Below are 26,048 nucleotides of genomic sequence, written 5' to 3' on the forward strand. Positions count from 1 at the left end.
CCCAAATTAATTACTAGAGGAGTATAAGGTTAGGTCACTTAAATTATATCGTCCGGAAAGAAGATAAAGTTCTTATACATACAAACTATTAATTAAAGAACGCTGGTGTGCATAGGAGAAGGAATATTTTCCCGCTTGCTTGTTAGGGATTGGAGCTGGTATAGTGGAATGTAAACAAACCCTCTTGTAAAAATAAGTGCACACGATTGTCAAAAAGGAGGGGAAAATAAAGGAGAAAAATTAAGAAAAGAAGAGATATTGTATCTTAGAATGATCCTAGTGGAGTTGACGTTCATGCCCCTCCACATGTACTTTTTTTTTTTTCTGGTTAAAAGAATATTAAAAAGTAATATTATTGCAAATAAAGTTTTGATAAATACCTAATCGTTCTAAATTGGCTGCCCAAATTGCACGCACGTTAATTTTTTTTATAATTGTTTATAGTCTAAATTTCCACACAAAAAAAGAATCTTGTTGATGTATGTAATCCTACGTCTGTACTTCGTGGACTCCAAAAATCGTAACTACCAGAGAAAGATCTGCTTTTAATATTAATTGTATCCAGCTTGGCACGAGAGGAGCTCTAAAATAAAATACGGGGTGGGGGGGTAGATGATATTAAATACAAAGAAGGGTGTAAAATATAACATTTTCGAAATATATTGTTTCCTTGGGGCTTGGTTTTGGGCTTTGATGTGGGCTAAGAATTTGGCCCAAAAAGTATCGATTAATCTTTAAACACACAGAGAGAGAGAGAGAGAGAGAGAGAGAGAGTTTCTTTTATCTCGCCTCGTCAGCTTGTTCTTTCCTCCATTGCTCGGGAGCGGCGCCGCAATGGAGGAGAGGGGAGGAGGAGGAGGAGGAGAACAGCGCGGCGGCGCTGGTGGGCCGGAGAGGCGATCGTTGCGTCGGACGGCGCGGGCTGCGCCATACGGTGGGACGCCGCGTAGATGGCTCTCCAAGCTTCTCAATGAACCCTATCAAACCCCTCTCCTCGGTACGCTCCTCTATTTCCTCGCATAATAGTGTATGAAAGGTGGCATCTTGACGTCCGCTTTGATGATGGATTCAATCCAAGAAAGGTGCTTTTTTTATCCTACGATCCAAGTTCTGATCACGACTTTCTCTGGATTTTTCGTTACAGAAACCAAGCAAGAGGAGCGTCTAGGAGTTTCTATAGTGAAGTCCAATGTGAGGATTTTATGTTTACTACATCTTTCGCATATACCTCGTCATTATTAGCATGTTTATTCTTAATCTAGATTATATGACAGCTTAGACAGATTGGATTTATTTTTCTTCATTCCCTGCACCACTTTTGCTTGATTTTGGTCATACAAGTTGGCAATAAATGGTATTTTAATACCTCTTCGTTTCCAACTTACGTTTCTAAGTTAGTTTCCTACTCTCTAGTCTATAGTATTGATAAGTTGCAATTTCATTTAGAGGAAAATTAGGGCCCGTGCTTATCTTTTTTGTTGTCCATATTATGCCAATGTAGTACTTCCTTCCCCTAATTGCATAACTCTAGATTTCTGTTTCACATTAGATGTCATTTACAAGAAACTTAGTCTTTTGTAAAATTAGCAAAGTTTTGTGTAATAATTTTTCCTATACAGTTGCAGAATAAATTTGTAGAATCAAAAGAACCAAATGCTTCTGCTGAAGTAGGCTCACCATCTGCTGGTTGCAAAGGTGATCAGCTCGTCAAAGGCAATCCGAAGGATACAAATCACTGCACTGGTCTTGCCGAAATGGAGCAGTACTTAAAGCAGAGATTGTTTTCTAGGCAAGTTGGTGTTGTTCGGTACTCGTGTCTTCTCTCTACCTGTGTGCATGTGTGTGGCCGTGTGGGTCTGTGGGCTTCTATGTGGGAGAATGAAGAACTCTGGTACTTGCTGCAGCCAAGATGTGGTGACAAAAGTGTAGTTTGATCTTCAGTAGAACGGAACCGATTGGTCACTCTAGGAGTCGTTGTTTTCCTGATGAAGCGACTATTTAATTATTTGGTATTACCTAAATGAAGAGAATACTTTACCTGAGTATCCATTTATCAAGGAGCCTCATCAAAGAAATAATAGGAGCTTCACTTTTCTTTTTTGCAAGTTAAAATTAAAGAACCATGCTGGCATCAAGTCCTTGGCTCCTTGTACTGCAGAACTATCAACCAACAAGAAATTGTTACATGGTTACACTTGAGAGTTGTGAAGTTACAATACTTTATTCATGTATTCATACTTTTATTTAATTTTAAACACTTTGCTTGCCTACAGAGATGAAGCAGAGCATATGTTAGAGCTTTTACGGTCAAGGACCCCTGATCTTTATAATGAGGATAGATGTGCTGGAGAGTTTGCTGTGAAAGCAATAGACAACGCATTGGTTTCTGAAGGTCCGATGGCTTTGACAAAATATGCTGGGAAGTCAGACCATCCAAAAGCTTGGATGACTTGTGACTCTGTAAGTATCCACACTCTTGGAGAATCCACTTGATGCATGGCTTATCCTTTTAACCTTTTTACACATATATGCAGTGATGATATTTTATGTCTTGCTGATATATTGACATGTAATAGGCACAGAATGTTGGCTCTTCACCAGTTGAAATTGCAAAAGCTTATATGAGAGCTCAAACTTCGGCATATGACTATGGTTCTCAAGGTGGAAACTTTAAGGGGTTAGAAAGTCCGGTTGATGCTGATAGTTCTCCATCAAAATTATTTTTTTCATCAGCTACAAAGTCGCCCATATGCTGGCCAGGCGCAGTTGTCCAGAGTAATAAAAGCCATGTGCCTCAGTCTAAAAGAGGAAGGCTTGGGCTTTACAGTCCCCCCAGGGCTCCTTACTCTGGTGCAATTTTTTCAAGATCTACTTCAAAGGTTTGTGTTTCCTTTACACTTTTTAAATCTCATGCAATCCTAAAGGTTTACCTTTTAAAATTTGTAGTTCTTTTCTTTTTTATTTTACAATGCTTACAGTTTCGAGGGAGTAGTAACAGTCAGGCTGACTTGTTGGCTGGGCAGAAACAACAGCTAACACCTCTTCCAAGTGCTAATAAGGTACCCGCTCACCTTACCTTTTCCAGTAACTTCCAATGTTTGTTCGAAGATGACAAAACATTAACTATTGACATATTTGAGAAAAGCATTTGGTTCTTCTAATTCCTTTCAAAATGCATCTTTCAATTATCCTTAGCTTATCAAACAGTTAGAGAAGTCTTCTTTTATGGTTATGTTACTGCTTTATGCAGAATCCTTACAGTATAAATGCAAGAAGATAGGGGGAAAACACTATGCTCTAGTGGGGGTGGGTGAGTGGGCACATAATGGTGGTTTTTTGAGGTGAGAGACAAGCATCATGAGAGAGTAAAATGACTTATCCAAGGGCCTTTTAATGAAAAATGCCATTCTGCTGCTACTGTCTATTTTGTAATTTACTGCCCTTTCTTCATACATTTTCGTTTTATTTACTCATATACCTAATTCCTGTGTCATCTTTGTTTCGCCCAGAGGAAGAAAACGTTGGACTATGAGTTCACATCGGTTGGTCCTATCCATAGAATCCATTCAACTGCTTCTGGAGGAGCTCATTCATATGACATCACTGGTTCTTCCTCTCTGGCAAAAGAAAGTTCAGATGCATGGGAAGGATTCCTATCCACCTCTCAGGAAACCCTTCAAAAAGATAAATCAGAACATATCTCATTAAAACTCCAATCTATTGAATCAGAGAAGGAAGTGTCCAGATATGCTGTTGGTTATTCATCTGTTCATCCACAGTCTAGTGAAACAGCTAAAAAAATACTCAAGCACCTTGAAAGAGCTCTTCCATCCCCTGTGGGAGCATCGCTAGAGTGGAAGAAAGATGTAGCAAGTGTGAAGGCTGCTTCTGTTACTTCGATGATGGATAGCCAGGACAAATTACTTGGTGTTACATCTTCTACTGATAACAAACCGATCGGTTTACCTGTGAAGGATACCGGTTACCAGGAGAGTGCTGATGCAAAGAAGGTATCAATTTTCTGGTTATCACATCTCAACCATTTTTAATCTAGTTACAAACTGTTACAAACTCTTCTTGCTTAGGATGAAAAGATATTCTATTTGTGGATGTGCATGTTTCATTGGACAGTGATCATATATGTGACAGGCATCAAATTTAGAAGATACACACTTGCTAAAGGCACATAATTTCCTTTGCAGGGTTGGGTAAGCAGTTCCAGTAAGGAAACAACACTGGGGTTAGACAACAGTAAAACTGGGTCCGAGGTGTCTCACTTATCCAATTCTTTTCCTCATTCTGGTTGTAAATTAGTCTCGACTTCCATATCCAGTTCAAAGCCCTCTGAGATAATTACCAGCAGTTTCAGCTTCACATTTCCTATTCCTGTGGCCTCAAATGCCCTTACTGAACCACCAACTCCTACCATCACTTCACAACCAGCAGCAAATAATATGGCCAGCAGCAGTGATGAAGATATTCCGACATTCAATTTTGGCTCATCTAGATCTGGCAGTCGGCTTGTTTTCTCATTTGGTTCTGTTAGCAATTCTTTGATTACTGACATGACAACCCCAAAATTCAAGTTTGGATCTGATGAGAAGCGCAGCTTATCTTTCAGCTTAGTTGGCCATGATGCTACTTGCTATTGAAGGTACCATACCTTCTGCCTAAATGCTTACCTTGCAAACTAGGAGTTGGGTACTTGCGAGATATCAACTGGAAGTTCAAATATGCTCACTTTTTCTGTCTTTGTGCTCCTTTGTTGTCTTCCGGCTGTGAAGTATGTGATGGTGACAGTATCCCCTTCATCATAAGATGCTGCGAAAGGCCTTCGTTGCGATACACATCATATCAGGATTCATTGCACAGGCAGCAGGAGGAATCTTTTACTTAATGCATTTTTGCTGATGACGGTGATCCTGATATGCATGCAAATCATTCTGGAGGAGATAAAACATTCCAGTTCTGCTGGGATCTTGTGGGGAGATAAAACATCATATCTGGAGTACGAGAATGCTTCTGCTATTGGATATCTTGTGAAGTTTTTTCTGATGGATAGTTGTTTTGAGAATGCTCGGTTATTGTTGTTGTAGTGGTGATCTTACCATGAACTCACTTGAGATATTAATAATCTGTAAGGATATCTTCAAACTTCAGGAGCACGTTCCTCCTGATGTACCAAATATCAGAAGGAAGAAAAATAGGTGATTCTTTTACTTTGTTTTTCCAGTATTTGTTGATCCATTGTTTGCATCTTTTTTTTCGCCTTTCTGTACGCTCAAATTATACAGTACAATGTTTTCACTCACCTCTATCGTGTTTTTATTTTAAAAAAAAACTTGGATTGAAATAAAATAAAGATTTATCTCGAGATAAATGAATTTTTTTAATATTTTTTTATGAGGTGTTTGATTGTAGAAAAAATGATAAGTGTTTGATAAAAAGTATGAAATAAGATGGCATTTGATGTGATTTTTTTCTAGTTTCATGTAAGTTAATATTTATTACTTTTTATAATGTTTTTGAGAAAGATAGGAAATTGATTTAAAATATGTTAAGTGTTAATTTTATTTTATATAACTATTATAATTTTTATATCATAATTGCTTTAAAATTTCTGAACTAAAAATATTTTACATAATACAGAATTCACAAATAGTATCGGACGTTCCATACCAAAACAATTCCAGTGCAAAACATGTTATAATATATCGTATTATAATTATATTATAACTTGATAATATATTTGAATATATTATATATATATATATAGTCACTATAAATATCATAATCACATTATAATTTGGTAATTTAGTTTTTTTAGTAGAGGTAGGTAATTTTAAAAGTTGGGATACATGGGTAGAGATATCTTTTAAGTTTCTTATCCGCAATAAAATCTGGGATAAAGATATCTTTATCTTATGTGGCAAGGAATTTTGAAAACAAATGAGAGCTTATCACGGATAACCCTTACTCCAACCAACGAAAGAGGCCAAGGTATTGGTCGTAGAGCGTTGGGGCCTAACGTCGAACTTTTGGGCCGGGCCCATATATGAGCTGGACATGATTCTGTGGGGGCCGCAGTTGGTCCGTGGTCAGCTTTTCTTCTCTCTCCTCTCCATCTTCGTGCTTCTTTCCTTGCCATAGGCGTCGCCTGCTTTTTTAATTACTGGAAAAATTAGCACGTAGGACCCTGGCTTTTGAAGAAATTTCAGATTCCGTTTAATTTAACGCCTCATTTTGGTCGAAGAAAAGGCATTGTATCAAAAATTCTCTAAAATAGAGGGTTTTATATGGAAAGTAATCAATTACCACTAAAGTTGGGTGTAAAATGCACATAATATACACAGAGCCACCATTGCTCTAGCTCTGACTGAAGGTAGAAAAAGAAGGAAGTCAAAGGGAGGACGAGAGAGAGAGAGAGAGAGAGAGAGAGAGAGAGAGAGAGAGAGAGAGAGAGAGAGAGAGAGAGAGAGAGAGAGAGAGAGAGAGAGATGGAAGTGGAGGAAACTGTCCGATGCACGACGAAGAGGTTGGCCCGGTGACTGGGGCACCCCGGTGCCTTGTTCGCTTCGCCAAGCAACGAGAGAGGAATCGATTCCATTCTCTCTCTTCGTCCTCCTCGCCACCTCTCTTGAACTTGGAGGTGGTTTGGGGGTTTAGAATTTATTGGGTTTCCTTTCTCCTGAGGTTTAGAATTCGAAGCAAGCAATACTTCTCCCCACCACTGTATTACCCAAGGTTGATGGACTTGGAATCCTCTCGTTCTATACTTCTTCTTCTTCGTCGTCTTCTTTTTCTTCTCATCCCCCACTCTCTCTTCCTCCTCCTCCGACGCCGGTAATAGACGAAGAAGAAGAAGAAGAAGAATAAGGAGAAGAAGAAGAAGAAGATGCTTCATCCCTGCGTCAGGACTCGGTTCCTCCTCCTCTCCTTCTGCCTCCTCGCACTTCCCTTTCGTGGTATGAGAATCCTACCGGACTAAGAATCCATATCTTCTTAGTTGAATTTTTATTGTTAGATAACGAATTTACCTGAAAGCTTTCGCCTTTAATTAGGAAATAGACATTTTAACCTATAAAGCGATGTTACATAACATATTTGGATCAGCAATTGACTTGAAAGCTTGAGTTGTTAGGTAATTTGGCGAACAATTTATATCTTTCTCTTAAATTTGATCACAACTCTGAAAAGGTCATATCTTGAATGTCTTAGTTGCTGCTTGACTTTCTGCTTCTTCTAGCCTTCCTTTCTTCTCTTCTTTAACCGCTTGCCATGGATAATATATTCTTTCCTGGCTCCTCAACCGACTGCATCCAACACAATAGTCAAATTTTTGCATTATCTGGCTAATCCTAACGCCTTCTTACTTGGAAGAGTCAGTTGTATGTCATTTCTAATCCTTTTCTATGCTTATTGTTAAATATATTAAGAATCATTTTTTGTGTTCTATTTTTGTGAATAATTAAATTAACCACGACAATAATCAATTATCTATATGTATCTTATCTAAAGTGTTTGAAGGAGACTTGTATGGCTGCCACTATGTCCGATTGCAACTATTAAGAAACTTATGAATTGCAGTGTTTTATGTATAGTTTTCTTTTTCATTTGTTAGAACCTCTCTGCCATCTGATTCTCCTCTTTTCTTTCTGATATTATGCCGACTAGTAGGCTAGCATTTCTTTTTTCAAGTAATTGTCGATGTGCAGATGAAATTTTGTTGAAGAAATTTATGATACATCTTGCTAGAATTAGATATAGATAAACTTCTCAGATATGGATTGAGTATAATTTCTCTCTGCTGCACAGACACTGTGACAGTTCAGGCATTCGTTGGAACGTATGGGATAAACTATGGCAGGATAGCTGACAACATTCCTCCTCCTGAAAGTGTGGTCAAACTTCTGAAATTAGCTAAAATAAAGAATGTCAAAATCTTTGATGCAGATCATAGTGTTCTTAATGCATTTAAAGGTTCTGGGCTCGAACTGGTTGTCGCAATTCCTAATGAATATGTGAAAGATATGAGTGTGAATGAAGACCGGGCAGTCGACTGGCTTAAGGAAAATGTGCAGCCATTTCTACCTGATACACATATCCGGGGAATTGCTGTAGGGAATGAAGTACTGGGAGGGGCAGATCAGGATTTAGCAGAAGCTCTGTTCGGTGCTATTAAGAATGTATATAATGCCACCAAGATTCTCCAATTGGATAACATTATTGAGGTGTCGACACCTCATTCAGAGGCTGTTTTTGCCAATTCTTATCCTCCATCATCATGCACTTTTAAAGAAGACGTCCTGGTCAATCTGAAGCCAATTTTGGATCTATTTTCACATACTGGCACTCCCTTCTATATCAATGCATATCCATTTTTGGCTTACAAAAGTGACCCGGAGCATATCGACATAAAATATGCTCTCTTTCAGTCAAACGCTGGAATATATGATGCAAAAACCAATCTGCATTATGATAACATGTTTGATGCTCAAGTTGATGCGGCTTACACAGCCTTAGAAGCTGCTGGCTATTCGAAGATGGAGGTCCGAGTTTCAGAGACAGGTTGGGCTTCCGGTGGAGATCAAGATGAAGCAGGTGCAACATTACAGAATGCAAGAACTTACAATTACAACCTTCGTAAGCGACTTTTAAGGAAGAAGGGGACCCCACTCCGACCAAAGATTCCGGTTAAGGCATATATCTTTGCCTTGTTTAATGAGAATTTGAAGCCTGGGCCAACGTCTGAGAGGCACTTTGGACTGTTCAAGGCTGATGGGAGCATTTCATATGATATTGGTTTCAGAGGCCTACAGTCTTCATCTGCATCTATGTTTTCCTTGAAGGTATTTGAATTCCTTCTCACCATTATTTATATTATTTAGCAGAAAATTGTAGTTTCTTGAACACATATTCTTGCTGCACCTGAAACTTGGATTTCTAATCGCCCTTTATTGGTGAAACAATTACAATTAGATAACTTAATGGGCATATAAGTTATGTTCTTTTTGTTGCGCAGTATTAAAATAATGAAATTAGCCTTTTTAACTCTGCCACAATACTATCAGTGTCTCATTCTCTCAAGGAAGCAGATCGATGAACTCTGGACATAAGTATCCATTTTTTTCTCATCATGGCATTTAACAATTATCATCATAATATTGTGTTGGTTTGGAAAATTGTCAATTTCTTATTGATCAACATCTTTTAATTTGCTTACTTGTGTGCTTGATAAAGTTCTAGAACTTTGTTACTATGCTGTAGATACCTTCTCTTACATGTTGCAAAAGGTAACTGGTAGCTAGAATAAAACCAAGCTGATCAAAGTACAAATCTTTTTCCTTTTAGTGTGAGTTTGCCGCAGGCACCTACCTATAAATCTCAAATGTTAAGTTGAACCAAATGAGTTTATTGAGGAAGGAAAGAGGACGAACCAACATAAGTTACTTAACACTCCTGTTAGGAAATAAACAATGTTTCATTTGGAATCAAGTGGGTTCACTATGGAGTGAATAAGATCTGTCAGGAAAGCTAAATGAATTTTCCTTTAGTTGTTGTTTCTTAATCTACTAATTAATCCAAGTATAAATTAGAGTTGGCATACGTACTTCTATACTTAGGCTAACACAATTTGAGAACAAGCCTTCCTTATTCTTCTTAGTGATTAAAGACGAGAACAGGTATCCTACAAGATGGTGGAACTAAAGGGTTACGAATTTGAAGGTCTAGACCCTATTACCTTTTTGCTGTTCTATAGAAGAAAATAGTAAGGATCAAGAAAAAATGGATGGAGACATAGTCCTACCTTCTAGTCTGAAGACCCATTTGGACACTCGTGAGATGGTTTATAGGGTTTCACAATTCAGTCCGATCTTCATGGTACCCTGTTTTTTAAACAAAAATTCAGATTTTTGGAATAATGCGTATTCTAATGCACTGATAAAACTACCAGTGACCAAGAACACAAATAACTGCAGTTTTCAGCAGAGTAGAAAAAAATATGTCAGTTACTCATTCTTTTAGTTATCATGTCACTCTTACTTGGATGAGTTTCGCATGGAAAATTTCAGTCTGTATCTTCTTTTGTATCTTTGTATAGCAGTATCCTGTCAACTCAGACTAACTCTTTCTTTCTTCCTTCCTTTTTTTTTTTCTTTTGAGAAGAATCTTAGACTCACTCTTTCTTACTGTTGATCTGTTGCAGCTTATTCGAGCTCATGGTTGGTTTATGCCTTACACCGCAACTCTCATATCCTGTGCTATTGCCCTTTTTCTAGCTTTGGCAACTTGATCTGCCAACTCTGTGTCATGTCTTCTGCACAACGAAGGCTATTATTTGCTCTATCTGTTCTCAAGCTCTGTTGTCACCATTTGTGCAGTAGCGATTCATAATTAGGTGCTTTCATACTGGAAGTTATACACAGAACCACTGATTCTTTGATGCATCTTTGTCATAAAGGAATGTTTATCAAAATTTGGATAATACTTTCTTGTATATGGGTTTTCTTACACTAATAATTGAATACAAGAGATCGATTTCTATTGGTTTATAATGCCTGTGAAGTGCCTACTGATGTAGTGGCAAATGCAGCTTGAAAGGATTAAACAAAATATGTCTGCTTACAAACCGGATTGTTCCAAATTGTCCCAGGCAACTAAAAGGTAGCTAGGAACTTGTATTAGAAACAAAGGAGTTAATACATATATTATTCTTTATAATCAATCCTACCAACTTCTCACCTACACTTGAGATGAAAACCATCTAAAGAGCATGATCTTGGTCTCATTCTTCAAGCATGAGTTACCTAAATTCTAACTTTTGCCTACTCTATCACCTCTTGGCACAAAGAGCATGCGGATGAACACCAGACGACGGCATTCCTACTAAGCTCTGTATCAATAAATAGCACAAGAATGAACATGAAATTATAAACATCATCACAACTACCTCTTTTCCAACTCAATCGATGGATAGAGCAACACCCCAGTCGTTGGCCCTCGTCATCTTTCTCTTATCCTCTCTCCTGCATACTGCAGTCCATGCACAAACCAGCACTGCCTATTGCCTCACCCAGTTTTCACTGGCAAACCAAGCGTGTGCAATCTTACCACCATTATCTAGGACCTCTAAGGCCGCAGTGAATGTGACCTTACAGGACGACAACGATAACGACGATGATGTTGATGATGATGAGAATGAGGATGAGGATGAGCACGAGCACAGTCATCATGGCCATCATCACAGAGGTGGTCACCATCACGATCAAGATGGATTTGCGTTGCAGCCACGCTCGTATAGAGACTGTTGCAGATGGGTCAGGCAGGTGGACAGGAGCTGTGTATGTGAGGCATTACTTCATCTGCCTTTGTTTCTTACCAGGCCAAGGCACAAGTACGTTATGCAAATTGGGAGGGCCTGCAGGATTAGGTACAAGTGTAGGGCGACTTATTAGCTATATGGGGACCGTGGAGTTGACCATCACATATGTCGAGCTAGATTTACGTTGTTGTTAGTCAACGTCAAAATCGTGGTGGGTTTGCGTTCTAATATCGCGGGTGAATTTATAATTTCATAGCTGGGATGTGGAAGAAAAGAAATAAGCTCTGATTTATTTGGAGATCTTTTTCAGGTATATGTAACTCGTAAATCTTATTTATTTAACTAATAATAACTCCGTTTTTATTTTCCCATTTTTATAAAGGAAAAAAAAGTCAACAACATATGCTCCTTTATGCTCCATTGAGCAAAAGTGCACCTCAATATGGAAGTGTCTGTAAGAGAACAGAATGAATGCTGCAGGAATCTAAACATCCGAAATTCTAATCAAAACATCGTCGTGCTACCTGGTTTTTACACAGCAATACTTGTAAGTTCGATCAGTCTAAGATATGTCAACAGTTTGAAAGCATCCAATTCACCATCCTGAATTTGTATAACTCTTTTATCTTGCTGGGGTTTGCTGATGTCCAACTTGAATTCAAAAAAACTCGCTAAAGTAGGTTGTTTACAAATCAAATTAGCCAGCCGAGTGGCATGGAGCACCGGAAGTAAATTTTAATTGGTAAGGAGAAGAGAATATGCCAATTCCATGGGTAAGATAGACAGTCCTTTGCTCTCAAACAGCTCATTTGCAGCTTGCATATTTGAATCCATCAGTTGGCCCATCATTTCTTCAAGCGGTTCATCAGACATCTGCGGATGGAGCAAATAGTGTCCATAACCCTGAAAAGAGTATACATATATATCAGGTTTACGCACTTAATTTACCATAACCTACAAGATGTATCCCAAAGGGATTAACAACAAAAAATCATTTGCAACTCGCATGAGTTTCGCTCTAGAGTTTACATTATGTAATTAGAGGAGCAGATAATAAAAGAAACATTTCTTAAATGGTGCAGTCTCGTACCTCTTTGTCAACATGAAAGTAGCACAGTAAGCCAAATAAAGATGTACTATTTTGGTTGTTTAAGTGAAAAGTAGTTCTTATAGATAGTAATGAGAAATTGCAAATCCATGTATGTAGGACTTTGTTTTTTGTTTTTCTATTCATGTTAAAGCCCTATCAGCTTTTCAATTTTGCATATATATCTGAAGAATATTACAGTTTGCATTAAATTCCAAATATAAAGAGCATTTTTTGAATAAATACAGCACATCATTCAGCCATTCCATATAACCGCTGCGAGTACAAGGTAAATTAACCATCTATCACATTGATTTCCTTCCTACGTTTGAAAGAATAATGAAAACATAATGCTATGGTACCTCAAAATGAACAAAGGGATAACCATTAGCTTCATCAATTAAGCGGTTCTGACTCAGTGCCTGAAATTTGATTAAGATAAAAACAAGTTTCAAATCCAATAGCGTTAAACTGCATAAGTTTAACCAATTTTAATAGGTACGCACTTAGCAATGCTATGCACTGTAGAGAATATTTTGAGCAAGGTGCTCTTTTGTACTTGCAAGTAGAAAACTACAACAATTGCTGGTGAAACATCACTTACTTTGAGCTTAAGTTTCAAAAACTTGATGTAGTCAATGACGTCGTCCAAGACAGCTTCTTTGTTACTCTACATGAATGTATGCCACAACACAGTAAGCAAGTAAAGCAAGATGTACCTACAAAGTGATTATACATATTTCTAATGCATATTTTTCTCCTCACACAGTTCTAGCTCTCTCATGTAAGCAAAACTTTACAGGAATATTCTTATCAATGACCTATATAAGGTCCTCTCAGACCAGCACACATTAAGCAAGATATTTGATAGTGCAATATGATACTGTGATTCCTAAGTTCTCGCCTGAGAAGAGAAACTACAAGCCAAAATTAAAATGAGGTGCACTTTGGAGCACTTCACCCTGCAAAGAGAACAGTCAACTCAATATTTACAATGATCCTAAAATCACGCTCCTTTAAAGAAGCAATATTCAACACTACTGTGCCTGCACTTTCAAAGGAAAGATGTGGTATCCAAAGCTTTAGTGGCATGTTGTATGCTTTTCCAGAACAAACAATAAGCATGAAAGATTTAGTAGAGCATGTACCTACCTTCTCTGGACATTGCAAGCTGCTTTGAAGTGCTTTAATTCCCTCAGAAATCCTCGCTCGGCTGAGCTGCAACCAGTAGATTAAGGAGAAGGATAAGATCATAAGAGAATGGAAAGTCAGTAACAGTTGATAAAGTAAACTCATTTGCAAAATGATCAAAGACATTAGAATATAAGAACTGATCAAATAACAATGTGCATAATCTCATTTGCAAAATGCATCCTCAACATCTTAACTAGAAAAACTGAAATGAAAGAATTTAATTTAGCTATGATAGGCCAATTTTGTAAAACTGTATTAAAATATAAATCTTGAGCATAGGCATATTTACCCTTTTTCTTGCACAACTTTGGATTCTTCCTTCTTCAGAGCAAACCATTACTTTTGAAATAGTTTTGGCTGGGTTAAAGATATCTTCACCTGACTTTCTTTTGGTCAAGGCATGATTCTGTTGAGTGAAAGAAATGATTGGGTCATAAAGCAGCAACTTAGCACAAAAGTTTTCTTCAGCACAGATAGTTTCATGAGTAAAATTAAGTCAATTCGCGTCTTACATTACATGCATTTACATAAATATGCAACAACTAATGAATCACCTCTGGCAGAATTTCATTTACACCATCATTAGACATGCTTGTTGATGATTCTGCTTCAGTAACTGACATTATATGTCCAGCCTGTATATTCAGAGAATTTCAAGATCAAGATTGTGGGCACCAAGTATGACCTACTTGATGAAGTAATGTACAATGTTGTAAGCAGCCATACCATTGGAGCTGTATAAGCTTCAAGTTTGTTCTTCTCTACGTGATGTAAGGTCATTTGGAAACTACTTACAATTTCTGTATTGTTACTACTCTGTACAGGGACAAGGGCATTTGCCCAGGAGGCACTGATGTCAGTACTGGATGAGTGGTTCAACAGTTCTCCTAAAGGATTTGGAAACAAACTTGATTTGTCTAACTGATTGTTCATCTGAAAATTATAGAACCCTTTTTCAGCATCCAAGTTAGTGATAGCTAGATTAACCCCAGGTCTATCAGCAAGAGCAACGTTATGCAGTGGTCTTGCACTCGACATAGTACTAGTGGGCACAACATTAACATGTTTGTCACAAAGTGGAAGGCGACAGTTCTGAGGTGATAAATCATGTTGAGTAACAGTCCTTCCATTTCGCAAGGCATAAACAAGATTTACTGGTGTCTCTCTATATTGATCCTGAAGTTTCTGCAAACTACAAATCTCATTTAATTGCTTTGGCATACGAGGCTCCATGCTGCTACTACTTGTTTCAGAGGAAGTATCCATGGAAGAATGTTTCAAAGCACTGATAATCACGCGATCTGCATTTCGTGGGTTAGAAAGAATAACTCAAAAGTTTGGAAAATTTTGCTGATATATTATTGAAAATAAGGACATATATAATTTGACAGTTATTTTCTCAATTATTAAATTAGAAACAGCAATACCAAATAAAGTTTTCAGCTCACAGTGCTTGCAATCCAATGGATATATCAACAGTAATATCAAGTTGCCATGTACCAACATCAACTTAACTGAAGAACCTGAGGAGGAGAAATTTACAGGCCCTCAATACACCAAGTTAGGCACAGTTGGGATCTCTACTATCCTTATTGCTCCTATTACATTCTGGCACTAGACATATGTAAATTTTCCAAGATGTAAAGGTAATTTCTGGGTCTTCCTAAACTTCAGAAATCAAGGTCACTTTGGGCCTCTTAATTATTATGAGTCATATGGTCTACATCGAACCCTGGTTCTGAAATGCCAATACTGTCTCCAAACAGACAGTTGAAGACATGTACAGAGTATGTTGAATGTTCTCATTGGGATCATCAAGCAAAATGCTAAAAAGTATACCCTGTACTGTAATTAAATTATATCCAAAATGCAGTTAGGCAGAACAGGAAGATAGATTCATGTAGCAAACTATTGTACAATAGCTTTTATGTGATATGCAACTTCCAAGGGCAGATATGACAGAGCAATATAAAGATCAATTTTTGAAATTCCCATAATGCATTAAGTTAGCGGTAGATTTCAAAGAAAAAAAAAGGATATTTCGTTTTGGATTCGGAGAAATTCTATGTAGCTATAATATTACAAGTAGATAAGGGCATGTAGATCCTCTCGAAGAATTTAAAATCCTAAACTATCTAGATTGTCGCCTAGAAAAAATCTAACAGGAGTTATAACACACTAGTATTTTTTTGTCTTCTTTTGCTTGTTTCTTACAGAATGACAGCATAAGACTGGAAATAGCATACCGATGGTGAATCTTTACGTGCACTAATCATCAAATTAAACAGGGAGAAAAAAGAAATGAATACTTAACAAACGACTATATTTGATCCACATCAAAAAGCACATAAAAAACCAATAAGTTCTTCGCGGTATAGCAGTGAAAGCAATCCCTAGCACATCCACGTTTCAGAGATGGCTCGAAGATACTATTCCAAAATGTTCCTATCTAGGTAGTACTCCATGAAATAGCATTAAAATACCTAACTCAATCTGTACCAGAAAAAAAAGGACCAAAAATACCCAAATATATGAGTGAGTGAGTCCACGACTTCCATAATTGAAACAAAAAAGACTAAATGCAAAATATTAGCAACAAAAAGAGATAGATTGATTGCGTAAAATATTTCAAGAATCAAAACGAGAGATTGGAAGATGGAGAGATGTCTTCTTCTTACGACGGGGAGATGGGAAAAGGCGGCTTTGTCTCCTTCGAGCACGAGAAGCCAAGAAAAGAGCGATGGCGCGAGTACGGTACGTACAGAGAAAGAGGCGATGGAATTGACTGATTTGCCCCTGCTTCTTCTCGGAGGCACGAGCCGGCCGAGAAATCCGGATTAGCTATCGGAGCTCCACCAAAACCACCCGACTCCGTTTCATATTCAATGTCGTACGGTGTAGAATTTCTACCTTCCGGCGATTCTAAGCATAGAATTGATTACTGTTGTGGCAACGGGGGAGAAAAGAAAGAGGAGGGATGATAGAGATAAATTTTAAAGGTAATAATTGAATTGTAGTGATGAGAACTTGGGAAGCGGGGTTGAATGTATTTAATTACTTCATTGATGATGGTAGTAGGAATAATTCCTATTGAGTTGCTCCACTGTGAAAAATGAGATTAGAATTTAGAAGAGGGATTCTTTTTCTAAAATCATGCTACTTTGTGATGCATGGTTGGCTACTCTAGACTCTAAAACAAATGGAGGGCAAAAAATACTAATTATGTCACGCACATTGGTTCATTATCTAATTAAAAAATACTACATAGTATATACATGAACTACCGCGTAGTATATCTTAATGGTATGTCCGTATCTAATAGTAGTATCCTACAAGATAACGATGTAGGAGCGCGAGACGAGTCACTGTATCTATAATAAAAAGAAAAGATATACAACATAGAAGAACTTTCCTTAAATTGCTCAGGATTTATATAAAATCGACACTCATACCTTGCTTCCCCGAAAAACGAGTTTCATATTTCATTCCTTCAAGGCCTCCCAGTTAGCAAGAAGGGCGATGCTCTTGTGGTCAATATAACAACAAAAATCTCTAGCTTGAAGGCGCGACATAGTATTTTGGTAGGTATCTTTGATTATTACTAGTTTCATATTCACAGATTTTTGTTTTCTCATTTGTTCTGCAAAATTTAGATATCACGCTATATTTACAATCGCAATCAAATGAGTGATCTTTTTGTTACATTGATCACATGATCCGATCATGATTTAATTAATGGAGTTTGGAAAAAAGAATTTACCTAGACCTAGATCTATAGATTTTTATTTATCTATAGATTTACATAATATAAAGAGGTTTGGATATTTTTTTATACACTAATCTCATTAGAAATTTGCTATCTTGTTTGAGATCTGTAGTTTGCCAATCTATATGCAATCTAAGTGACAACATCAAGAGTCTCATGTAATTAAGTAAAAGCATGTGATCCTATAACAATCCTTCAAGTGCAACTCACAACATTACAATTTTGGTTTAATCTCCTTTCACTTCTATTTCTTGTTGAGATTGTTAATATTGATTTCTAAAGATTCAAAATTAGAGGACTATAATATGATTGTCTTGGATTTCGCTTGTAAATAATAAATTACTTATTCACATATGTAGGATAAAATTATCCTGTCCTATCAAAGCATGGGGTTTTCTTCTTCTTCTTATCTAAGAACGTCTCTTGTGAAAGAAGAGTTTGATGTCATGCCTTATTTCAATAATTGATAAATTATTCTTGATCATATTAATGACCATGCAATTAAGATTATATAAGATTATAAAAGGGCTAAATACGAGCTCGGGTGGTCTTAGATCTCGCTATCTATGTTGAGCTCTTAGTAGCTAGCAAGCATATAAAAGCATGACATCTACTATTACGAAGTAGAATAAACCAATTATATATCTCATAAGAAGGATGCTTTGTAAATGGTTGTTGTTGGTGTGCTGGATCTAATGTTAATTAGTTGCTAGTTAAGTACTTCTATTTTTGGGAAGTACATCACTCTTGATGAAATAAATAGATAGAAGCTCAAGAAACATTACTAAATATCCAAAGGATATAACATTTAATTAGTCTATTAGAAAATGTGGCTTAACTTCTTCTATTTAAGTAGACACCACTATCAAAAATTCTCTGTCAAAAATAGTAGATAATGGCCCACATATACTAATCCATTGTGAATTCTCCTATTTAAAGATTACTATGTAACACTGTGCGGTCATGAGTCATGACCTTGAGTTCAGAATAATTTTTACTCAATCAATTATTTCTATTTATTATTTTCTCTAATTGTAATTGCATCAATCTACCATTTATCTTAGCTTTGTTCTTCAATTTTTTTTAGAAAACTTTGTTCTTCTCAATAACAACTCTATGTTCTTACCAATGTCAACAACAAGTGTACCATTTATCTTAGCTGTTTTATTTACAGAGAATGTCAAGAGAAGCCCCGGCTCCAAGTATGAACTCTACTACTCTTCAGAATCAACAAAAGCAGCATGCAAAGAGAAGAACAAAACGTCCAGGGAATCCAGGTTTCTTATTATGATCTTATAAACTAACTTGGTTCTATTTCACTCTAGTTTCGTATACAAATAGTGCCCATCGAACTATATCTATATCTATATATATGTACATATGATGTTGCGAAAAATAGATCCAACTGCGAAGGTGATCGCATTGTCACCGAGGTCTCTACTGGCGACGGACCGTTATGTCTGCGAACAGTGCAACAAGAGCTTCATACGTGAACAGAATCTAAAGCTACACATGCGCAGCCACCAACCAGTAAGTAATGGTGATGTCGATCCGCTCGGCGAGAGGCGGGCATACAAACGGGCGTACATCTGCCCGGAGCCAAGCTGCGTCTACAACGACCCGGCTCGTGCCCTTGGCGACATCACCGGGATCAAGAAGCACTACGGCCGCAAGCATGGCGAGAAGAAGTGGCAGTGCGACCGGTGCTTGAAGAAGTACGCCGTGGAGTTGGACTGGAAGGCGCACATTAAGGTTTGCAACTCCCATATTCACAAGTGCGACTGCGGCATGGTGTTCGCTCGGTGAGCATTGCTCCTTAATTAATTTCTTCATGTACGTACCATGATATGTGTTAATAGACAGCTTCATTAATATAAATGGTTGGAAGTTTTATGTTTCAAACAATAGCTATGTCTGATAGAATTTTATATTCCAACAATATCCAGCATTAATCATCACTTATAAGATTTAAGTTAGGTGTACTTCATCTACCCAAGCAGCTGGAAGTAGAAAGTTGTGTTGTTTTTTCCTTTACTTTTTGTTAACGAAAAACATTGCATATTACTCATGTCATTATCACGTTCGAACGCAGGAAAAATACCTACATTACTCATCGTTCCTTCTGCGGAGTGTTCACATGGAAGAAAACTCAGCCGCCGGCTCCGATGATCGCCGGCGAGAGCAGCTTACCAACGGCGAATAATATTGCCATGAATAATGGAACGACTCTTCCAACACTTCAGGATCTGCCAATGTCCTCAACATCCATAGGCCATCAACCAGTGCAGTCTCAAGAGGAATCAGCTCTAGCTTTTCTCTTCAATTTCGACACGCTGCCTGATGAGCCGGAGGGCTTGGCTAGGATGTGCAAGAGTCTAATGGAACTACTGGAGATGCCCAACACCAGCAACGCCAACGTCAACGCCAACGCCAACGCCAACGCCAACGCCAACGCCAACGCCGACGCCGACGCCTACTGCCCGTCCTCTTCATTCGCCAACGATGTCGAAGCGCCGCCGCCGCCGCCTGTGCCAGCTCCTACACCAGATCCCAGTCTCTTGGTACCAACCTCAACTCCACTACTTGGAGACAGTAACATGAATGGCAACAATGGAGGTATGATTAACTACCAAGACCAGCAAGCAAGCATGGGAATGGGAGGGATGGGTGGGTCGGGCAACGCATGGGGAGGTGATGGCTTGTTTGGGGAGACGAGCAACTTCCAGGGGTTTGGAGGAGATGAGTCCGGGTTTCAGCAGCTGGAGATGGATCAGTTTGACGACTCCCTGTGCTTTTTTGATGGTTTCTTCTGAAGTCAGTGCAAAGTTGGATCAAGCTCTTTTAACTATTTGAAACATGCAATAAAAGGAGCTAAAAAAGCTCTGAGGCCGAAGGACTAATTCGGCTTATACCAAATTAAACTTGAATTTATGTTTTATCTAGTACTTGTGGAGGCAATCAGGCCTGCATCCTTATTTTGTTTGACTCCCATCATGAGTGATGGTTTAATAATTTGGACTTTTTGCCCTTTTATTTAAACTAAAAATAAAAGACCTTGTGGAGAATTGTATCTTTTTTTGCTATGGCATTTGCTATTTGTATGTTAGATTGGAGTACTGTTAACTGGGTTGGATGATATGGAGTTTTTTTTTTCTTCAGATATAATATTCAAATGGACTCATACTATCAGGATACAGATTCAGTAATTCTGATGTTTGGAAATTATATTATGGACTATACTTCTCAATCAGATATTTAATTATCGAAAACATACAGAAAGAACTCAATCACGATGCACGACCCTTTTTATCCCCTTCAGAAAAATGTAAATAATTTGAATAAAAATCATTTTACCTCTATAAACCTTTGCTTTGTGTAGCCAAATATCTTGATGTCTCACTCTCAATCTATATTCAATTAACGAAAACAGGGTATTTGAACTATTTAATTGTCACTATTAACCATATTTATAGTTGCAATCGAATCAATAGGCTCGGAGCTCTAGTGATATATAATTAAGTTGAGCAGGTAACGTGATTTTTTAAATGTATTTACTTAAAAATATAATAATTAAGAAATATATAAAATAAAATTAAAACTTTTTTTTTGAAAGTTTTTAATACTTAGACCCCCTGAATACACATAAATTTTCTAAACTATTGTAACCTCATATATTTTTATTTTTTTAATTTTTCAATAAGTTTTTCATCTACAAATTATCACTGATTTGTACTTGAGTTTATTTAACTTTATGTGCTTATTTTTGTTAATACAGAGGAATAATAATTTTTTTGGGTTAATTTTAATAGTAGTTTATGATAAGAGTCAATTTGTACCAAGTGAAATTATTTATTTAAGTAATAGCAAATAAATGAAATAGAAAATATATACAAATTTTCGCACTTTGAACTCGTTTGAAGTCCGACAAAAGAAGCGGCTATCGAAGCCGTCGTCGCTTATCCTGTGCCGGATGGACGCCTCTTCCTCTCCATCTTCCACCGGCTGCGAAATGGAAATGTGCTGATGTCCTCTTCCTTCCTCTCCGCCTCTTCTTCAGAACCATCTCCATCTCCATCTCCAAGAACCTATGGATTCCTTTCCGCCATTCTTCAACCTCAAAACCCTACACCCCTCTCGGCTACCTCCCCGACTCCCCCCTAACTCCCATCTATCTCCTCTCTTATGCCCATCCGAGGAACCCCAATCCTCCTTCACTCCACTCTTCGCCGCTTTTTATCAAACACTTCGAGACCGGACCTATGCAACGACCCACTCCTCCTCCGCTTCTCCGAAATCGCCAAGCACTTCTCCAAGAAGCCCCTTTTCCCTTCGCCGGACATCGCCGCGAGGCCTCGTTGGCCCCATCCTTTCGAGTACAACCGCTTGATGTCGGAGTTAGCCTCTGCTGGCGACGCCGACCGTGTCCTCCACCTGTTCGACGAAATGAAGGACTTCGGTTGCAGCCCCGACGTCGCGTGCTACACCACAGTGGTGGATGCGCTGGTTATAGCGAACCGTCCAGGGGATGCCGTTTCAGTTTTTAAGGAGATGGCCGTCGCTGGGATGGCCCCGGACATTGCGGCCTACACGGTATTGGTGAAATTGTACTCTTGCTACTTGAGGGAATTTGATTCAGCGTATGAGGTCGTTCGATGGATGGTGAGGTGCGGGTGCACTCCGGACGTGGTTACCTACTCTACGCTGATCACGGGGCTGTGCTGGGCTGGGCGGGTGGAGGAGGCATTGGGTGTTTTGGATCAGATGCTTGAGGATGGATGCTGGCCCAATGCCCACACATACACTCCGATTGTACATGCTTACTGTAGCGATAGACGGATTGAAGAGGCTAAGAGGTTGGTGGATACTATGGAGGCGGTTGGATGCCCACCGAGTACAGTGACGTACAATGTCTTAATTGAAGCTTTTTGCAAGATTGGTTTTTTCTATGAGGTTGATAAGCTTTTGGAAGCTAGCAGCGTTAAGGGCTGGAAGCCTGATACAATAACATATAGCATCTACATGAACGGGCTCTGTAAGTCAGGGAAAGCTGATAGAAGTTTTATGCTGTTAGATGAAATGATACTGAATGGAGCTTGTCCCAATGCTGTGACTTTGAATATCCTTCTCGATTGTCTTTGCCGTGGCTCGAAGGCCTGGCAGGCAAAATGCCTGTTGGAGAGGAGTGCGGAGTTTGATTGGAATGCTAATGTTGTCAATTACAATACTGTGATGAGCAGGCTTTGTGATGTTGGGAGATGGTTGTCCGCTTTTAAGCTTTTCCCTGACATGTTCAAGAAGGGCATAGTCCCGAATAGCTGGACATTCAGTATTGTTGTCCAGAGTCTCTGCAATGTTGGGAAGCTTCAACTAGCAAAATGTGTCTTTAGCAGCAGGGATTTTGTTGCAAATCTGGTGACTTATAATACCTTAATTCAGTACTTTTATTTGGCAAGAAAGGCAAATGAGGTTTATCTCCTTTGTTGTAAAATGAACAATGAGAATATTGCCCCAAATAAAACCACCTATAGAATTGTTATTGATTGTCTCTGCAGAGATGGAAGATTTCTGGGGGCTCTTGGTGTCTTTTACCGATCCCTGGAGGATGGATTCTCACCAAATCTTCTTGCACATGTAACTTGTGGGTTGGTTAGGGGTGGTAAAATTTGGGAATTACGCTGTCTGCTGGAATGGATGCAGAGACAGGGTTTTGTCCTAGATATTGTCATATTCAATAGGTTGATCAAAGCTTTTTGTGAGGTGGGTTATTGTCAGAGTCCAGATATATACAAAGTATCTTATATTTTGGACAGAATGCTTACTTAGATAGTCCTTGATAAGTTGAATATTTATGTGATGACCACTAAAGAAGACTTGCTTCCTAAGGTAACATCCTGTCCTCGCTAATGTCCTGGAAACTGTTTCAATTACTACTATTTTACAGCTTTTATGGCTTTCTTTTCTTCTCTGGGTTTTCATTGTAATTTATGCTTGTAGAACCACCCTAGCTTGTTCTTGCTAATCTATGCATGGGATTTCATGTTATCGTTTGTGCTTTTCATAAAGAGGGATTTATCAGGCAGAACAAAGTTAGAAGCGGAATATCCCTTTTGTTCAATACATTGGTATTGAGAGTATTTCATAACTTATTTTCCTGTATTAATTTCTTCCATGCAGCATATTATGGTTGTGCTTCCAACATGTGGTAACTTTTAGTATTTTATGTTACTAATTGTATGTCCATCAAAAGAACTCGTTGACTTTATGGTTGTATCAGATCTACAGATTAGCTCAAACTCAATTATGACTGCAAGCATTGTATTAAAACGAAGTCATGGTGGCTGCAATGTCAGGTGCCATGGTGGTTTCAGACCTTCCTTACGATTGTAAGATCTTTGATTGCCTTGAACGGTGTGCAAGTTCATGGAGGGTGACATCTTAAATCAAAATTATTTGTTCTTCAACTGTTCTAGACTATGGTAGAGTGCCATCTTACTTAGCAATCATTGGGTCCATGGTTCTTTAATAGATCTATTTTGTTGCCTTTATTTTCTTGCAATGGTTTTATCTTATCCTACATATATGAAAAATGCAGTGAGATTACTCGGCATCAGAAGTACACATTCCAAGTTGTTTTCAGACTACCCTTTTGTACTATCATAATCATGTGCCGATAAATCAAATGTGCCTATATTTCTCAGATTTAATTTTGCTAGATTGGTTTGATGCACTTTTTGGTTTTCCCTGGTGGAGATGTGGAGTATAAATATCACCTGTCATAAACAAAACCTGTCTAGTTACTGGAACTGAAGTTCTGCAAGTTCTCTTGTATCCTCATAAGTAATCTATTTGCACTTTGTTGTTTGTTCATCCTTGGTTCTTTTTTCTGTAGTCATACAATATGCTGTTGGTGGACAACTAGATGCAAAAAAATTGGATCATCTTCTCCCACAGAAATGTAACAGCTACAGTCTCTGAATTGAAGTGTCATTTGAGGTTTGACCTTGATTTTTTTTTGGGCACACTGATATATGATTGCAGTTCATAGTTAACTTTATTTCTTAGTCTCAGAACATGCTGAACAAAATAATTCTTTATTTCTCTCCTTTCATTAAAATTATCACAGGGCACTTATGCATTTCTCTTAATTGGTTATATTTGCAGATTTTATCTCACCAAGCTATTAAGCTGTTCAGTTAGGTGTTGATATATGGCCTGAAAAGCTTCTGCTCAAGCAGGGGGTGACATGTTGTTAATTTGCAGATATTTTATCCACAAGGTATGTGCAATAATTGTAACATCTTTTTAAAACATTAGGTTCTATTTCTCAATAGATGATGACATTATTTGATGCAGGTGGAGCCACTTCTGGCCAAGAATGTTTTTATGATGACAAATAATGAAAAGTTTGAAGCCCTTCATAAGATGTCCTGTGCCCTCGGCAAAACTCATAAGATGTACAATTTTGCCATTTATTTACAAGAAAATTCTTCATGGGCCCCAACCCCTAGTTGCCAGAAGATGCTAGGATTTCGTCTGTTTGAACATGTCCATCTGATTCTGATACCAGGATAGCCTCATGGAGGAGATGGTAGACAGCTGTGCCCACATCTTGGAGGTTCCTGATGACAAGCTTTCATAAGCGCTAGCCCCTAAAACAGCCTGTGGCTCTTTGGACATGAAAAGCAAAGTTATTTTACTAATAAGTTTTTGTACAAGAACACAGAATCTCTCAGGACAGATTATAAGACTAGGAAGAGTAAACCAGAGATCGCATAATTTAAATATGACTCGAGTCCTTGCCAATCTTGACTGCAGATGATTAACATAAAGCGATTATATCATGTTGCTGGTTACAAACACATTAGCGATGTAAGTTAAGCGAATTATGTTTACTACTTTGTTGTACTTAAGATTTATCAGGACAGAAATTTTTCATGTTTTGCAGAACCTTCCTTTTGAGGTTCCTCACACTTTTTTTCATTGTTTCCCCATGATGCTGTACACAGAGAGAGATGATTGTTTTTTGATGTAGTCAGTTAATTAATTGACCTCCATCAGGTTTTCAACATTGTGCAGTTCAGTTTCATTTACTAAAACTGTAATGGCCATCAGTAGCACTCAAAACTTATTATGGTTTTATTATTAACTTCGGTAGTGTAATGAGATTGCCCCCACAAATGTGATTCTTTTATTTAATTTCTGCGCTTGTTTGCATTCTAAGTGCCCTGGTTGAGGTGGTGATATTTTTAGATCTTCAAATATTTTATGTTATTTCGCAGAAAGAATAAGAAGACAAGAATTGTGCGTGTTCCATGATCAGATTCTCTTCCTAGTTCTTCCAAATAGTATTCTGCTACACCACTCAACGGGAGCTTGTGATGTAAAATTCCAGGCGGACACTGGGAAAAATAAAATTAATGCAGGTAGATCTCTGAAGTGGGTTGGCTTAGAGGATTGATTCGATGCAACAAATCGAAACTTTGTATTGGGTCGGCGTGATAGTGAGCTTATTTGTGGTTCGGGAGGCAGGCTGCCTAATTGTTTAAGTGTATCTGAATTAAGAAAAAGTTAAGTCTTTTGTCCAGTATTTATTTAGTCTATGGACTCGTGAGTCATAAGTGATAAGAGCAGGCCCAAGTCTGTCGGGCCAGATTTGGTGTCGAGTTAATCCACGGGCT

At 38.1% G+C, this 26,048-nt stretch overlaps 6 protein-coding genes across 10 annotated transcripts; 5 read left to right on the forward strand and 1 right to left on the reverse strand.

Annotated features, from left to right (window-relative positions):
* The first annotated feature begins 771 nt into the window (after positions 1 to 771).
* LOC140764290 (uncharacterized) lies at positions 772 to 5,228 on the forward strand. Of its 3 annotated transcripts, XM_073102768.1 has the most exons (9): positions 772 to 997; positions 1,145 to 1,191; positions 1,620 to 1,789; positions 2,274 to 2,460; positions 2,577 to 2,879; positions 2,979 to 3,059; positions 3,510 to 4,010; positions 4,203 to 4,654; positions 4,785 to 5,228. In XM_073102768.1, exons 1-8 carry the CDS (start codon positions 835 to 837, stop codon positions 4,650 to 4,652), a joined length of 1,902 nt encoding a protein of 633 aa, XP_072958869.1. In that variant the 5' UTR covers positions 772 to 834; the 3' UTR covers positions 4,653 to 4,654; positions 4,785 to 5,228. The 3 variants fall into 3 exon arrangements, with proteins under 3 accessions (XP_072958869.1, XP_072958870.1, XP_072958871.1); XM_073102769.1 differs by having other exon boundaries at positions 2,583 to 2,879; positions 4,203 to 5,228; XM_073102770.1 differs by having other exon boundaries at positions 1,626 to 1,789; positions 4,203 to 5,228.
* A 1,148-nt stretch (positions 5,229 to 6,376) lies between these two features.
* Positions 6,377 to 11,456, forward strand: LOC140765065 (uncharacterized; the record flags this gene model as incomplete). The annotated part of the gene is made up of 2 exons (XM_073103982.1): positions 6,377 to 6,843; positions 11,126 to 11,456. Coding segments are annotated over 2 exons (798 nt in total), but the record flags the coding sequence as incomplete, so codon positions are not given.
* On the forward strand, positions 6,797 to 10,522 carry LOC140764292 (glucan endo-1,3-beta-glucosidase 14-like). Its single transcript, XM_073102772.1, has 3 exons — positions 6,797 to 6,965; positions 7,816 to 8,849; positions 10,208 to 10,522. The coding sequence occupies exons 1-3, from the start codon at positions 6,896 to 6,898 to the stop codon at positions 10,292 to 10,294; spliced, it is 1,191 nt and encodes a 396-aa protein (XP_072958873.1). The 5' UTR covers positions 6,797 to 6,895; the 3' UTR covers positions 10,295 to 10,522.
* Positions 11,457 to 11,760: 304 nt separating the features above from the next.
* Positions 11,761 to 16,276, reverse strand: LOC140764291 (uncharacterized). The gene is made up of 8 exons (XM_073102771.1): positions 15,032 to 16,276; positions 14,331 to 14,905; positions 14,159 to 14,239; positions 13,894 to 14,010; positions 13,563 to 13,628; positions 13,015 to 13,080; positions 12,773 to 12,832; positions 11,761 to 12,226 (listed from the first exon to the last, which is right to left on the reverse strand). The coding sequence occupies exons 1-8, from the start codon at positions 15,108 to 15,110 to the stop codon at positions 12,059 to 12,061; spliced, it is 1,212 nt and encodes a 403-aa protein (XP_072958872.1). The 5' UTR covers positions 15,111 to 16,276; the 3' UTR covers positions 11,761 to 12,058.
* A 2,474-nt stretch (positions 16,277 to 18,750) lies between these two features.
* Positions 18,751 to 19,176, forward strand: LOC140765066 (zinc finger protein GAI-ASSOCIATED FACTOR 1-like). The gene has a single exon (XM_073103983.1). It carries the CDS (start codon positions 18,751 to 18,753, stop codon positions 19,174 to 19,176), a length of 426 nt encoding a protein of 141 aa, XP_072960084.1.
* Positions 19,177 to 21,289: 2,113 nt separating this feature from the next.
* Positions 21,290 to 25,464, forward strand: LOC140765939 (uncharacterized). Of its 3 annotated transcripts, none has more exons than XM_073105279.1 (4): positions 21,290 to 23,753; positions 24,260 to 24,363; positions 24,532 to 24,646; positions 24,724 to 25,462. In XM_073105279.1, exon 1 carries the CDS (start codon positions 21,553 to 21,555, stop codon positions 23,191 to 23,193), a length of 1,641 nt encoding a protein of 546 aa, XP_072961380.1. In that variant the 5' UTR covers positions 21,290 to 21,552; the 3' UTR covers positions 23,194 to 23,753; positions 24,260 to 24,363; positions 24,532 to 24,646; positions 24,724 to 25,462. The 3 variants fall into 3 exon arrangements, with proteins under 3 accessions (XP_072961380.1, XP_072961379.1, XP_072961378.1); XM_073105278.1 differs by having other exon boundaries at positions 21,290 to 23,253; positions 24,724 to 25,459; XM_073105277.1 differs by having other exon boundaries at positions 21,290 to 24,363; positions 24,724 to 25,464.
* Positions 25,465 to 26,048: the final 584 nt, after the last annotated feature.

This window comes from Typha angustifolia, chromosome 8, assembly GCF_048772165.1.
Source record: "Typha angustifolia cultivar Huaian chromosome 8, ASM4877216v1, whole genome shotgun sequence".
Taxonomy (NCBI): Eukaryota; Viridiplantae; Streptophyta; class Magnoliopsida; order Poales; family Typhaceae; genus Typha; species Typha angustifolia.